Consider the following 16301-nt stretch of genomic DNA (forward strand, 5'->3'; position numbering starts at 1 on the left):
ACTTTATCTATAGATTCAACACAATCCCAATTAAAAATCCAGCAAGTTATTTTGTAGATATCAATGAACTGCTTCTAATGTTTATATGGAAAGTCAAAAGACAGAGTAGCCAACTTAATATTGAAGAAAAAGAAAAGTTAGAGGACTGTACTGTCTGACTTCATGACCTACTATAAAGCTACAGTAATCAAGGGAGTGTGGTAGTGCCATAAGAATAGACAAATAGGTCAGTACAACTGAATAGAGAGCCCAGAAATAGATCCACATAAATACAGTCAACTGATCCTTGACAAAAGATCAAGGACGATACAATGGAGAAAAGACAGTCTTTTAGCAAATCATGCTGGAACAACAGGACATCCAAAAGAAAAAAGAAAAAAAGAATCTCCACACAAAACTGACACCTTTCATAAAAACCTCAAAATAGATCATAGACCAAAATATAAAACATAAAACTATAAAACTCTTAAAAGATAGCACAGGAGAAAATCTAGGTTGGATTTGGCAATGACTTTTCTTTTTTTTTTTTTTTTTTTGACTATTACAAAAGTTTATTTAACAAAAAGTCTAATATGAAAATGTACATGACCCAATTTTTACATCATAGTAAAACAGGCCCTATGGAGAGAGGACATGGGTTTCTCTGCTGAACAGCCATTATTTATACTCGTTCCAAGGCTTCTAACATGATGATACTATTTCCTCATATTACCACCATTCCAATATTGTTCTGTTGTCCACTAGTCGCCATCTCCACACATTCATCTATCACAAGGTTCATAAAGGGATCAAATCCCCGCAATATTCCTTGGACATGTCTGCCACCATTTAATTTCAATGATAACTTCTTGTCCATAAATTTTTTCAACTCGGGAGGGTGAGCTTTGCTCATGGTGTATACTCCGCGGGCTCACAGATGCCTTGGAACGCAACGCGCAGCTTCCCATATGACACAAAAGGCATGATCTATGAAAGAAAGCATTGATAAGCTGGACTTTATTAAAACTAAAAACTGCTGGTTGGCAAATGACACTGACCAGAGAATGAGAGATAAGACATAGGGAGAAAGGATGTACAAAAGAGATATCTGATGAAGGACTATTATTCCAAACATACAAACAACTCTTAAAACTTAACAAAAAGAAAATGCACAACATATTGAAAATGGGCAAACGACCTTAACAGACACCTCAACGAAAAAAGATATACAAAAGGCAACTAAGCATATGAAAAGATGCTCCACATCACATGTCATCTGGGAATTGCAAATTAAAACAACAATAACATGGCACTTTACACTTATTAGAATGGCCAAAATTGCAAACACTGACAACACCAAATATGGAGTAACAGGAATTCTCATTCACTGCTGGTGGAAATGCAAAATGGTGTAGCCACTTTGGAAGACAGTTGGCAGTTACTCACAAAACTCTTATAAAACATGCTTTTACCATATGATCCAGCAATCACACTCCATTGTACTTACCCATGGTAACACTCTTATATGTCTATGGAGTGTGAAAACTTTCTCTCAAGAAATTCTTCATCCTCCTGCACTCCAGCCTGGGTGAAATCCTGTGTTTAAAAAATGAAAGAAGGAAATTCCTCATCCTCAACACAAGCAAGAGAGGCTCCTAGAGTAAATCATGAAGAATCCAAAAATGAATGTAGAGCACGAGGAGGGAAACAACTGTCCAGCCACTCTCTGGCTATAAGGACCCTGAGCAGACTGAATTGATGGTGTCCATAGGTCATACCTGAAAAGGGATTCAGGATCCTTGCAGCACCTGAAGTACAATGAAGTACTGGCCACCTATCTGCTCCCAGCCTACAAGAGATCCAAGCTGGAGACTATACCACAGTCCCAAATCCTCCCTCCCCACCTTCAGCGGATCCCACCACCAGCTGCGCTCCGTCCCCATCCACAAAGTGCAGCATGGCATCTCAGCCAACTCAAAGCAGCAGAAGTATAGCGAGCCTGCTATTCCCATTTTAAATTTCTGTGCTGTAAATAGTCAAAGGAGCAACAAAGAAATCAGAGGCCTGAGGAGGATCAGGAGGCAGGGTGGAAGCCATCAACACAGCCAGCCTGCCTGCCAGTCCCCTCCCTAGCCTGCACCCCCGCTGCACAACCCCCTAGCGAGGCCCTGTGGCCTTCCCCTCCACCCATACCCCAGCAGCAGTAGTGGAGCCCCAAATGGAACCAACTTCCTCCAGGGCGTCTCCTACAGAGGAAACTAACTGCACACTGGGCAGCTTGGACAGCTGCAGGACCAGTAGAATTTGCCCTGAGGTATGACCCAGCCTTTCCCTATGGAAACAGCCAGGGCTAGCAGGGGACCACGGGGAAGTTCTTCACCTTCCTCTGCAGGCACTTGTGTTTCAGGTCAGCCAGAAAGAACCAGCATGAGGCTGAAAGCAGAGTGCAGACAGCAAAACCTCAGGTGGTGGGCAGCAGGGCAAGACTGAACACTATACCTACAGGAAAGCGTGTGGGAAGGTCAAGCTGGCTCCCGGCACTTTCCATGCAACAGGGAGGTCCTGAGCTCCAGGGAGCCCAAGGAGATGGGGTAGGAGATGGACCATGCTGGAGGCAAAGAGCTGCAGGTGGGAGGGAGCAGAAAACATGCACTGCTGTGCATGGCCCACCTGGCTGAGAGGACTTCATGCAGTGGAGGACGCAGGTGTGCAAGCTGCTCAGAAGGATCAAATCAGGAGGAAATCCCATATCTCCCTGGCCTTCAAAAGCATTGTCCCCAAGATAAGTGCTGACCTGAAAAGTTGGCCAGGAGCCTCCTGGGGAACGAGAAAGGAGGGTGGTCCCTCTGCCCCAGTGGGGGAAACTGCAGAGACTGGACTGCTTCCCCAGGAGCTCTTCTTCCTTCCTGTGCTCCTCTCTGTCTTGTCTTCTGTGTTTACTGGGAAGAGGAGATGGTTCTATGCAAATAAACAAACACAATCCACAGATACAAAAATATATATGCCAATTCATTATATTTAAATGCAATAGTTAAAAAAAACCCTGCTCTATGACTACAGCTGTTGCAAGACAATTGTCTACAATTGTCCAAGGGGAGGGTCCTGAACCCTTGAAAACACTCTTATGATCCACCTGAAAAATGATAACAAAAACACTATCCTCAATGGAAACCAAGGCCTGCAACAGCATCCCGAGAGTGGGACAACTGTCAATGGCTATAAAGGGGTCTTCCCTAGAGCTGTGGTATGGCTCTTCTTGCTGAGAAACAAGGCCTGAGGGCCACATCTGTATGATAAATACTGCTCTGAGACAATCTCCCCACTGTGTATAATCTTAAAACAACCCCAGTGTATTCTCTCTCATGTCCTGTGGGTGGCTGGGCTCAGCTGGGTGGTTGCTCAGCTCCTTGTGGTCTCTGCTGGGCTCACTCCTGTGGGCACATCCAGCTGGCAGACAGGCTGGGTTGCAAGGTCCTAGAGGATTCTCTCACACTCGGAGGCCCTGGTGCTGCTTGAGGGCTGGGGTGTCTCAGTTCTTCTTCCTGTGGCCTCTCAGCCACAACAGGAGAGTTAATACTTCCCTATAGCATGGCAGCTGGGTTCCAGGAGGGAACATTCCACAAGGAATGGACTAGTACTTGTCTCTGCTTGCCTCACTCTCACAAATCACATGGCTAAGCCTGGAGTGAATGTAGAAAGAGGTCACACAGGGAGGAGAATGAGGGGAGGCTGGACCCACTGGGCACCCATGTACAGTCTATCACACACTGTTATGCAGCAGAGCACTGGAATCCTTTAGAGTAACATACGAAAATGCTCCTGGTGGTGGGATTACCGGCTGAGTGTCTATATACAGGCACAGAAGAGAAAGCAGAATTACATACCTGTGTGTAGAAGATGAAGCTTTGTTCATTGCCCCTCTCCATGGTGTCTGTCCATGGTATCTGTCTGGCCATCCTCTGCCACAACTCCCAGTGAGGCAGGATCTGATGTAGAATGTGCAAGTGGGCTGCCAATGCCTGGAGTTTCCTGAGTTTGGGAACACAGGGAGCCTACTCTGATAAAGAGGGACAAATCCACTGTTAAGGTCACACTAAAGGAGACGTTGCCTTGTCACACTGATATAATTCAGGACAGCATCCAGCTTGGCCACTGCACACAAGTTGGTGCCAAGTCAATAGCCTGACTGAAGCTCATTGATTGGGGAATCGGGGCTTGCTTTGCCAGGACTGAAGTCTTGTGTGTTGGGGCAACATTTCCCTATTCAGCTTTCAAATCTCATCTTGACCCTCACTTCCCAGGAAGTCCCCTAGCAGAAATTACTTGTAATTCACATCCATATTCTCTTCCTCTCCCTTATTTCAACAGGCACTAGTCTTACTGATTTCATGTCTGCAGTCCTGCTGCACCATCAGCTCCGGGAATAGAGAAGTCAGGAGTGTGCTCCTCACTGTACCTCCAGTGCCTAGCACTATGGGTGGTAAAACTGAAAACACAAATGCTCTCCCTTCTTGTCATCTGCCACCTCCCCCTTTCCCTAAATCACCATTTACTTTAAAACTGCTAAGAAGCAAAAGGCCAATGACCTTGGTCCTCTCTGACCAGGCCCCAGGTGAGAACTATGTCGTAAGGGGCAGTGGCCACAGGATGTGGTATTTGGCTGGAATGATATAATCTCTGCCCTTTGACATCATCATGTAACTGGGTTGTCAGCTAGAGCCCTAAATAATAAAATGCAAATAAAACCCTCATTCCTTGTAAAATGGGACCCCAGCCAACTTCCCAATCTCAATGAGGATTCTTGAAAGTCAGGTATTTCCCTGGGTCTCCTCGTATTCTGATTTTCTGCTTCCACTGAATCCTGGCTCTTTCTCCCACCCATCTTTCATATTTTAGCTGCCCTTTTTCTCTCTGTCTTTAATTTACCCAGAAAGATTCAGCTCCCTTACTTTATCTCTCCTAAACATAACTTATTGACGGCCATTACATACATATCTTACAAAATTTAGTGTCTGTGCATGGGGTAGGGGTGGGAGGATTGCATCATGAAATAGCACAGCAGATAAAATAGACTGTTAGCCGTAAGTTTAAAGGCCTCTGTTGCCCACTTTCCTGAGACCCCAAGCCAAGCTGGGGAATGTTCTCTTCTGTTAGCTGTCCGTTCAACTTCTTGGACCCCTTCATCCCCCTCCTAAACCTTTTCATCTCCACCCAGGCTCACGTACCCCACTCTCCCCAAAAACAAGGCCTATGTTTTTTTAGATTCAGAGAAAATTTTTTTTCATTTTTTGAAGATTTTTCCAAAGCTGTTGTTATTGAAGTACACCCAAATGCACATATTTAAAGTATACGATTCTGTCAGTTTTGACATTCATATGCCCATGAAACTAACACCTCTCAAACTACATTGCCATCAGCCCCCAAAGTTTCTTTGTGCCCTTTAAAATCCATTCCTCCCTCCCCATCATCCCCAGGTAACCACTGATCTGCTTTCTCTATATGTATGTCAGTTTGTATTTTCTGGTGTTTTATATAAATAGAATCATACAGTATGTTCTTTTTTGCCTTGCTTCTTTCACTCAGTATAACGATTTTGAGACTTTTCAATGTCATGTAATAGTTTGTCTTTATTGCTCAGTAGCATTCTATTGTATGGATATACTACAATTCATTCATCCACTGATGGATTTGAGTTTCTTGTTGTTTTGCTTTGTGTGTGTGTGTGTGTGTGTGTGTGTGTGTGTGTGTGTGTGTGTTTGGCTATAACAAACAAAGCTCCTATGAACGTCCACATTCAAGTCTCTGGGTTTCATGTTTTCCTTTTTCTTTGGTAAATACCTATAAGTAGATTGGTTGAGTCATATGGTAGGTATACGTTTTTCTTAGGAAACTTCCAAACTGATTTCCAAAGTAGTGGTGCCATCTTACACCTCCACCAGCAATGTATGACCATTTCAATTGCTCTGCGTCCTCACCAACATTGGATACAATCAGTCGTTTTAAAGTTAACCATCTCATTGCATGTTTTTGTGGGGTGTACGTATGTGTGTTTTTAAATGCACTTTGGTTTGGCCAACGCTTGGTTTCATTTATACCAAGGGGAGCATTTGCTAGGTTTATGGGGAATAAAACCAGATTATTTCTGTTGTTCTAGGATATTATTAATAGAGTCCTCTCTTCACCTCCAAAGTGTCCAGGTTTGTATGATAAAATATATGTTTTCTCTGCTTCCAGCCCAAGTAGCCACGCTCCACGGCTGTGCTTCCACAGCCACATTGCGCATCAAGGCATTCTGCTCAACGAAGAGTTTTCTCTGTTTTCCTGCTTGTCTTAAACTGTTTTTCCTTACCGCACCAGGATTTCAGTGCGTGGCATAATGTAGCCCAGTGTTTGGGTGGGAGAGGATGGTAGGTAGCAAGGCATTTTTGCGATCAAGTGCAAATAGCTTGCCTAAAAATAAAGCCAATAAAGAGAACCGTGGAGCCAGAGATGGAGGCAGTCTTGCCATGTCCTAATGACCCCATCATCACTTGGGTCGGATGCAGCCAGACCTGAGGTAAGATTCCTTACCTTAACTTTTCAACAAGGAACCAAAAATTTCCCCCCGACTTTTTTTTTTTTTTTTTGGTCTAAGCTAGTTTGACTTGGTTTTCCTGACCAATATACATAGCAGGGGAATGTGCCTCAGAAAGGCAGTAGCATTTTCCAAACTTGGGCTGCCGCTCATTTTACATCCAAAATACCTTCCGCCTGTGAGAGGTACTATTTTTGCTGACCCAGTCCTTGGAATTGAAACCAGATGCACTGGTCACATTGGTTGGGGATGAAACTTCAGAGAACACTAAACGTCCAGGGTCAAAGTATTCAACGATATCACCGCATGATTTGCTTAATCGAATACTCTAGCTCTAGGTATCCACTATAATGCAGAGGGCTCTTTAATCTTTAACCAAAATGTCATTTAGCAGTGTGATCCAAAAACTCTTCTGGGTTTTGGGAAGCAGACCCCATTTCCCTCCTTCGTAATGATTAGACTTAATAATTACAAAAACTTATCCTTGTTTACTCACAGCGCTAAATGTGCAAAGGAGCAAACCTGTATTTGACCTATGCGAACACACAGGAGGGTGGTGCGTGCCCTCTGCGTCGCTGGCGTTATTAGAGGACATCTCTCTGAGCGGAGCAAAGGTAATACACTGGTGGAAGAAAAGAAAAGGCCGAAAGTGGGGACAGAAATTAAGACGATCCCATTCAGTCTCCTCTGGAACGTTCTGCAAAATTCCGTGAGACCCTGGACCTACAGCGATGCCCTCTCAGGGACTGCCCCGGCCTTCATCCCCACACCTCAAAGACAGACGAAAAGCAGCTGAGCAGATCTCGCCTCGGGCAATCCTAAACAGCCTCTATCAGGCACTACCAGTCCTAGGCCCCGGGCGGCAACCATGGTCCGGGGGCAGCTGACTTAGGACAGCCTCCCTGTGACCCGCCCTCGCCGGCACGGCGCCGGCTCCGCCCCTTAAGCCCCTAAGTCCCGCCTCTGCGCTCCCGGGGCCTACCCCGCGCTCATGGCCCCGCCCCCGCTTTTCCCACCCCATCGCGCCCTGGCCCCGCTCCCACACTCTATGACCCCGCCTCTCGCACTCCAGGCCCGCCCCACGCGCTCCAGGGTTCCGCTCTCCACCCATTTGTGCCAGGCCACGCCCCCACACCCATAGCTCCTCCTCTCGCACGCCAGGGCCGCCCCTCGCGCTCTCAGGTTCGTTCTCCACCCTCTTGCATCTTGATCCCGCCCCCTCTTCCATGGCCCCGCCTCTCGCACTCCAGGCCCGCCCTTGCGCTCTCGGGTTCCTCTCTCCACCCACTGGTGCCAGGCCTCGCCCCGCGCCAGGGCCCCTCCCCCGCGTGCCCTCGGGAGTCCCGGGGAGGAGTTGCCGCGCGGAGGAGGCGTGGCCGCGGTGCCTGCGGAGGCGCGAGCGGCGCGGCCGGGACTTTGGCTTTGACACCGACTGCGAGCGGGAGCCGTGCGGCTGGTGCTGGGTCTGGACTGGCTGTGGCGGATCCCGCGCCCGAGTTGGACGCAGGACTTTTTGCTGGGGTAAACGCAACTGCGGCGCCGCCGCAAGTCCCGGTGCAGCCTCGGCGGCGGATTTCGCCGCCGCTGCCGCCGCCGCTGCCGCCGCCGCCTCCGAGCAGCCCTGCGGCTTCTATTCACTCTGGGAGAGCGATGCTAAGTTTCTCCCATAGAAAGAGCCGGGACACGCAGACCGAAGCGGCGTAGGCGGCTTCCAGGGCCTGACCAGTGACCCGCACCCGCGCGGACGCCTAAGCTGGAGGCAGGGGGCCCGCGCTGTCCCGGGCTGGGCTCAGGCTTCCGAGCCGCAGGTGGAAGAGGAACCGGCGCCCCGCAGAGCGGCCGAGAGGTGGGGCGCGGGGACCCGCGGCAGGTCGGGTGGGGGGTCGATAAGCCCCTTCTCAGTGCCCGCTCCGGGGAGCTCGGACTTCCCAGGTTGCAGGTAGCGCTGTGTCAGATGCGGAGCGTGGGGGAGGTGGGGTGGCCACCCCGTCTGCGCGAGCCCAAGTGTGGGTGACCCAAGTGTCAGAGTTGAGAGAGGCCTGGAGGAGAGGCATGAGGCTGACGGGGATAGGTCTCTTCCCAAGAGAAGCGGCTCGTAGCCTTTTTGGACTCCAGTGTGATAAAACCCGGACGTCCCTAGAGGAGAATCCACATGGGCCCAGCCTCATTGTGCCTCCGTTTTTAGGGGTTCACGGGCAGCCACCAGTCCCCGACTCCTGGTTACTAACTCTAGCACTAGGTAGGGGGTGCTAATGCAAATTGCCTAATTCAGTGGGTTTCTATGTTTATTAATTTATTTTCTAGGCGGCCAAGTGAAAGGTAATTTTGGACACGCCAGGCATGGAAGATTCGGTGTTTGTCTATAGTAACCTCTTCAGTCCCTGAATCCTGCACCTTCCGTTTTTCTGTGCTTGTACGGCCTACTGGGCTTCCTCCCTAGCCAGAGAGCTCTTCTGCAGTGGTGCGGCCTTCCCGGGAGCCTGATCCTGGCGGACCATGGGGAGCACCCTGGGCTGCCACCGCTCCATCCCCAGGGACCCCTCGGACCTGTCCCATAGCCGCAAGTTCAGCGCAGCCTGTAACTTCAGCAACATCCTAGTGAATCAGGAGCGGCTCAACATCAACACTGCCACGGAGGAGGAGCTGATGACCCTGCCTGGGGTGACGCGTGCCGTGGCACGCAGCATCGTGGAGTACCGAGAGTATATCGGTGGCTTCAAGAAGGTGGAGGACCTGGCATTGGTCAGTGGTGTAGGCGCCACCAAGCTGGAGCAGGTCAAGTTTGAGATCTGTGTGAGCAGCAAGGGCAGCTCAGCGCAGCACTCTCCCAGTTCTCTGCGGCGGGACCTGCTAGCGGAGCAGCAGCCTCACCACCTGGCCACAGCTGTGCCCCTCACCCCACGTGTTAACATCAACACAGCCACCCCGGCCCAGCTCATGAGCGTGCGAGGCCTCTCGGAGAAAATGGCCCTCAGCATCGTGGACTTCCGCCGTGAGCATGGGCCCTTTCGCAGCGTTGAGGACCTAGTGAGGATGGATGGTATCAATGCCGCCTTCCTGGACAGGATACGGCACCAGGTGTTTGCTGAGAGGTCCAGGCCCCCATCCACCCACACGAACGGGGGACTGACCTTCACCGCCAAGCCTCACCCGAGCCCCACTTCCCTGAGCCTGCAGAGTGAGGACCTGGACCTGCCGCCAGGGGGGCCCACCCAGATTATCTCCACTCGGCCCTCCGTGGAGGCGTTTGGAGGCACAAGGGATGGGAGACCTGTGCTGAGGCTGGCCACCTGGAACTTGCAGGGCTGTTCCGTGGAGAAGGCCAACAACCCCGGGGTGCGAGAGGTGGTGTGCATGACACTCCTGGAAAACAGGTGAGGACAGGAACCACCATGGGTGTTGGGTGTGAAGGCAACTTGTGCGTGACCTCATCTATGGATGCAAATGAGTGGATTCTTTCGCGGGTGGGGAGGGTGCAAGAGTTTTTAATCAATGTTCTTGAAGCCTCAGCCAATACCGTCACCTGAGAATGGGCTGTCTTTCTGCTCCAGAATTTTCTGAATACAGCTGGGCTTGTGGCCCATGTCTTGAGTGTGAGATATCTGAGACTGATTCATAATTTTGGGGTAAGCAGAGGTTGTGTTTTTGTTACTGCTTTGGAGGATGCTGGGTCTACACCAAGTCAGGCACTCAGAGCACTGGTGCAGTTTTGCATGTGAGAAAGAGCTCATTGGATTTTGTTTATTAATGGGAGGGAAAATCATATTTGTTCCATCAAATATGCCTATTTGTGCACACAAAATCATCTTAAAGGCCGAGTATTTGCAAACACATACAAGTGTCTATATTTACCAAAATGCTATGAATGAATCACTCTCCATTCTTTTTCCTTATTTAACCTGGAGTTGGTTTTCAGCCCCAAAATTGTAGCCCAAAATGTGTGTAACCTTTTCTGTCCCATAGCCAGAAAAAAGCAAGCTGACATGTGTGTGTGTGAAAATTGGCCGGATTTTCCCCATTTAAACCAAAGAAAAGAGTCTAGTAGGATAGGCCGTTACCAGAGAGCGTTTACATTATACACAATACTGCTCTCTGTAGGAATTTCTGTTAGCCTCATCATAAACAAAAACAATATTATTTTGGCAGTAACTCCTGCTGTTAGTAAAATAACAAACTGTATAATGTAATCAGGTGTGGGAAAGAAAGAAATATTTGTGATGGTCCCTTCCAGGTCATAAGAGCTGTGATCCTGGACTTGAGGCGTTTTGCCCTGCCACCCACCAGGGGTGCAGTGTTTGTGGCTACTCGTTGATTTCCTTTGCACTGAGTTGTTGGTGAGGCTGGCGGCGGGGGGGCAGCAGTTTGGTGACACAAAGTGAACTCTCAGCGGGAAATCACAGTGCATGATGGCAGATCACCAAGAAAATTAGGAGAAAAGCAGGTCACAACGTTTCCTTGGCACTGACCCAGTGGCATGCTCTCATCACTGAGAGAGGGACTCCACACTGGGTCAGGGAACTGGACTGGGGAGCCCTTGAATGCTCTGCCTGCACTGCTGTGTACTCTCTTTTGCAGCCTAACTCACTCTTTCTGCAAAGTCTTCTTGTGCACAGGTGAGAGCTGTACTCGGTACCTGGAGATATTTATAAAGAATGGCTTGATAATTGTTCTCTTTATCCATAGCAGCATGGGCGTGTGAATGGGAAATGAGGAGGGGAGAGGCAGGAAAGACAAAGCTGCTTAATTCCTATTATGCTTTCTAGTGGCTCAATTTGGGAGGGAGGTGATGGATTAGGATCAAAAAGTTGGTCAGTGGGACTGACCAACTAGGCAGCCCCTGCCTGTTTATTATGTCAGTGGTTTCTAAAGTGTGGTCCCTCCTGGGGACCAGCAACATCAGCTACTGACTCAGAAACTTTGTTTCTGTGTTTTAACACACCCTCCAGGTGGTTCTGATGCACACTGAAGTTTGAGAACCATTGTACTAGGTGTTAGGCAATCAGCTGTCCCTCTGTCTCTTGGAAGCCCCTTCCTCTGGCAGGGTTAGTGAATTCATGCAGAACTTTCCAGGTCCAGTCAGCCCTCCATACCTGTGGGTTCCACATCCATGGATTTAACCAACTGTAGATGGAAAATATTCAGGAAAAAAAAAAAGGTTGTGTCTATACTGAACATGTCGAGTTTTTTCTTGTCATTCCCTAAACAATCCAGTATGGCAACTATTTACATAACATTTACATTGTATTAGGCATTCTAAGTAATCTAAAGATGAATTAAAATATACTGGAGGATGTGCATAGGTTGGTTATATGTAAATAATATGCCATTTTATATCAGGGACTTGAGCTTCATGGATTTTGGTATCACAGGGGCTCCTGGAATCAATCTCTGCAGATACCAAGGAACAACTGTCATTTTTATTTTCCCCTTTGATTGTTTTGATCATCCTTATAATTATTCAACCTTGTGATATTCTTTCTGGCCAAGCGTTGAGGAGCTTATTCATCTTCTAGGACATATGAATGTGAAGGGTAGAGAATAGGAGAGTGAGCAAACACGGCTGGCCTCAGCGCTAGCTCCACCCTGCAGCCCACTGAGCAGGAGACCTCACGACTCTTGTCCAGTGTGAAGGTTGTCCTGTTTTTTTCTTCTTTGGGTTTCCTAGAGAGATGATGATTTGCTGAAGACATTGAACTACTGTCGTCAGTCAAGAGTACAGGAAAAGTTTACCCAAACCCACCAGGGTGTAGAAGGGATCACCTGTAAGTGACTGGGAAGGTGACCCGCACCGTCACATTCTCACTCTTGGCCAAATGTGTTGGAGGTTGATGGTTCTCTTTGCCTGGTCACAATGGATTCAGTATTCCAGACACTCCTAGCACATCGTTAATGTTTAGTAAACATGAACTAATGGACTCAGGGCCTGATCCCCTTCAGAGTAGGGTGAGTGCTTTGTCTGTATGACTGTCCTAGGGTATCAAAAGCTGTCACAGAGTAGATCTCGTGTCCTCAATGATAGCAGCACCCATTCTCCAAGAGCTGTGTGTTCGTCCTGATTCACAGAAATCTCTCCCATTCCAATTGTTCCCATATTAGTAAGAGGAAATACATTTAGTATGAGCAAGAATGGGTGCAGGTGATTTCTGGGTGGCTCTTATTTACATCCATGTATACCTGTAATAAAAGAGTTTCCTAACTTTTGGGTATGCCTTCGTGCTTTCTAACAGCTTTCCCATTTACTTGATTTTCCTAGTAAGTCTGGGATGTAGGTAACACTGACTTTTATTAATGATTCTTCATCTCTGGGTAAGGAAACTAAAATCAAGTAAGTTAAATGACATGACTCTATCAGGCAGCTCATTAGTGACTCAGCTGGGACTGCGACCCAGACCTTCTGACTTTAGACCTATGCCCTTTGCAAGCATGCTGTGTTTTGTAAGCAGGATACCTTTAACCTGCCTCTTGGTTAGACACCCATCCTCTACCTCATCAAGGGCACTTGCTAAATTGTGAGCCAGTCACAGTTTCTTAAATTAAGTCCATTGTAAAGGGATTTTAAAGATACCCTTAGGCAGTTCCTTTGCAAAGGGAATAGCTGGCTGTGAATTTGCTTTAGTAGGTGTGTTTTCTTAGGCTGAAGGGTAGCTGTATGGGATGGGAGTTAGAGTCTTCTCTTTAACCTTCTTACAGCATGTGTGAGCTATAAGAAACTGTTTTGCAAGTGAGGCGTGAGGTAGGACAGCATTATTGGATAGTCATACAGTCACCAGGAGCCTTCAGGGATGCCATGCTGGTAGCACAGAACTGACAGGTTTCATTAGATTATTTTGCCAAATCTCAGTCTTAGGCAATACTCTTCCTCGTTCAGTATTTATGGAACAAGATTAAAGGGGAATGTTCCTGCTAAATATGCTTGCAAAATTGGGAGGTAGTCCACATCTGGAATGAAAATTGGTGAATATTTCATTTTTACTTTTTTATTTTTTGCTGGCAAGTCATTCTGTTTTGAGAGTCTCTTTGGTTATTGAAAGTATAAACCCTAAGGGAGCTGAAAGATAATCTCCAAAAGAAATAAGAAGATTTAACATCCCACTTGCTCATTTTCCCTGTGGCCTACATAAGAAGAGAACTTGAGTGTCAAAGTCTTTAGCCCTATAATGGCTTAAATCAATTTTTTTGCCACATGTCTGTGATATCAAAGCACAAGGTGGATTAATGCCTAGCAACAAGCACTGATAGTGAAAAAAGATTTTACTTTATTAGGCTTGATTAGTAGGATCAATGTAAACATATCCTATCTTGTCATTTGATTCATTCATTGAAAAATATGTATTGAATGTCTGCTGTGTGCATATATAAGCTAATTTCAGGGATCAGCTTGGCCCTGTTACTTACCAAACTTAAGTCAATGTAGATTAGTTTGTGTGGCCCAGCCTCAAAACAGTCTAGTAAACCTAGAGTTTTGGGGCAAGTCACAAGGAGTGATTGATACATGGTTGTATTTTTCTCATATGAACAATAGGCTCACCCTGGGAGGTTGAAGGGTGGGTGGATGCAGCCACACGTAACATCTGGGGACAGAATGCCCAGCAATCCTCTTAAAGTAGAAATTGTGAAATCCATTTTGACACTTTTGGAAACTGAGGCTCTGAGAGGTTAAATAGCATCTGTGTGGCCTTCAGAAATGTAGATATTGGAGTCAGGATTTGAAGTTTGTCTACTTTCAAAGCAGAGGGATTAGGCCAGATTAGGCGTGTCTTTTCCCAAACTCCATGCCCTTCCGCTGCCTCTGACTCCCAGCCCACCCACATTTCCTCCCTGCCTTTGGCTGGCCAGGTATCAGGGTCTTGGGGAGAAGGAGGGCTTCCCTACAACCCTGAGATCGTGTCAGGCCTCTGGGGGCCTCTGTTTTTTCCCGTTTTTGTTCCTCTAAAGGATGGGGCTTGAGGCCAGAGGTAGAGCCAATCCAAAGGGCGTCAGGGCTCCTCCACCCAGCCCCTCAAGTGTGAGTCTGTGACCTTGGGCCTGACTCCAAGATCAAGTTCCAGTTTTCTGAGCCAAGGAACTCTAAGGTGTTTCTAAATAGAAAGATGGTCAGTAGTAAGAGTGTTGTGGATTTGTAAGAGAAGACAGCGTGAATGCAGGGAACTTCCAATGTAGGCAGAACTTAGGGTTTATCTCACTAAAGGGAAAGGTGTGACTTTTGTTTTACAAGGAAGCTGGGCCCATTTTGGGTCTGATTCCAAGGTTCTTTGGGAGTTTGATGGTGTTGATTTTCCCAGGGGCTATCCATTCCTTTCTTATTCACTCATTCACCCATCCATCCATTCATTCATTCAGTTAGCAGATCTGTTTGGAGCTCTCACTAAGTACCAGGTTCTGTATCAGGCTCTGGTAATAAAGTGGAGAACAAGACAAAGTCCCTGCACTCATGGAACTTCTGTTCTAGGCGGAAAGATAAACAGGTCAACACACACATCAGTCATTACAGATAGTGGTGCATGCTGAGGGTGATGGAGGTGAGGTGAAGAGAAGCCTATTTAGATGAGGGTCAAAGAAGGCCTCAGCTGAAAGCTGATGGATGAGAAGAAGCCAGGCACGGAAGAAGCCAGGGAAAAGAATGCTCCATGGAGGAATTGGCAAGTGCAGAGGCCCTGAGAGTGCTGGCTCCAGACGGAAGGCCAGAGTTCTAGAGTGGCGGGTGGGTGGGGCCGCAGAGCAAGGCCAGGCCAGATCAGGTGGGGCCTTCAAGACTTCTTGTAACAGCAGGAGGAGGCCACAGAAGGTTAGAAGCAGAGGCTGAAGAAATGACCTCTTACCAGATAGACTGACTGCTGGGAGGTGGTGGGGGGGCGTGCATGGAGAGGGTCCTGGGAATTGAGTGAAGAAGCTGTTGCAGGATTCAAGCTAAAGGCAATAATCTCTGGGGAGATGGGGAAGTGGGCAGAGATGAGAAGCCTTTTAGAGGTAAAAACTGGCAAGACTTGCCTGTATTGTGGATAGTGTGAGATTCAGCAGGTAGCTTGTTTGAAATGCTCTGAGGTTTCTATGAGATAGGTGCAGAGGCATATATAATAAGAAGTCCTGGGGCTGACACACATGCCTCTGTATTATTTTAACATGATGCAAGGTGTTCACCTTACCCTTCCCCTCAGCCACAGCTGTGTCCTGGGTGTGGGGTCTTACTTAGGTCCATAGCAGATGGAGTATGAGGCCATGGTCTGCCCTCAGCAGATGGGGCATCTGACAAGGCCACATATTCTCTTCAGCATCAATGACAAATAGAACCAGGGCTTGCTCTGGGGACTTCAGGTGACTATTTCTATCAGGAGAGGTTCACATACATTCAGTTCAACATTGAGCAGCTACTTTGTGCTTACTACCTGATGAGGTCAGAGGCATGGGCGCAGGAAGACCCCACTTTGTGGTCGGGGGCTCACCGTCTCAAGGACGTACACATTCAGCAGGTATTTCCAGGATGATGTGTGGGATGAGGGAGGATGTGAAGCTTGCTAAGAGACCTGAGAGCACAGGGACTTGGTCGCTGTCTGCTTGGCTCTGCAGGTATGTGAGACCTCAGCATTCGGTTAGGGATGAAGGGAGAGGACCAAGTCAGGTGGATGGGTGGTTGGAGTCTGAGAGGAAGGAGTGTAGTGGCATAGTGACAATTGAGGCTGAAAGTCAACATCCACCCTCCCCCATGCACACACACGGCTGAGGAGGGGGAGGTCCGGGCCCTCCACTGAGG

General features: G+C 47.9%; 2 protein-coding genes across 2 annotated transcripts in view; one reads left to right on the forward strand and one right to left on the reverse strand.

Moving 5' to 3' along the window:
• Nucleotides 1–524: 524 nt before the first annotated feature.
• On the reverse strand, nt 525–943 carry LOC115935319 (small nuclear ribonucleoprotein G-like). Its single transcript, XM_055347608.2, has one exon. The coding sequence runs from the start codon at nt 890–892 to the stop codon at nt 704–706; it is 189 nt and encodes a 62-aa protein (XP_055203583.1). The 5' UTR covers nt 893–943; the 3' UTR covers nt 525–703.
• Nucleotides 944–7839: 6896 nt separating this feature from the next.
• EEPD1 (endonuclease/exonuclease/phosphatase family domain containing 1) overlaps nt 7840–16301 on the forward strand; it is a 145919-nt gene continuing 137457 nt past the window's right edge. Inside the window, exons 1-2 of the mRNA XM_004045309.5 lie at nt 7840–8399; nt 8858–9927. Of these exons, the coding sequence (XP_004045357.1) occupies nt 9050–9927 (878 nt within the window). The 5' untranslated portion in view covers nt 7840–8399; nt 8858–9049. The remainder of the gene's footprint in view (nt 8400–8857; nt 9928–16301) is intronic.

This window comes from Gorilla gorilla, chromosome 6, assembly GCF_029281585.2.
Source record: "Gorilla gorilla gorilla isolate KB3781 chromosome 6, NHGRI_mGorGor1-v2.1_pri, whole genome shotgun sequence".
In the NCBI taxonomy this organism is placed as follows: Eukaryota; Metazoa; Chordata; class Mammalia; order Primates; family Hominidae; genus Gorilla; species Gorilla gorilla.

Coding starts and splice junctions, on each gene's coding strand:
- LOC115935319 (XM_055347608.2), bottom strand. CDS start 892: ATGAGCAAAGCTCACCCTCCCGAGTTGAAAAAATTTATGGACAAGAAG.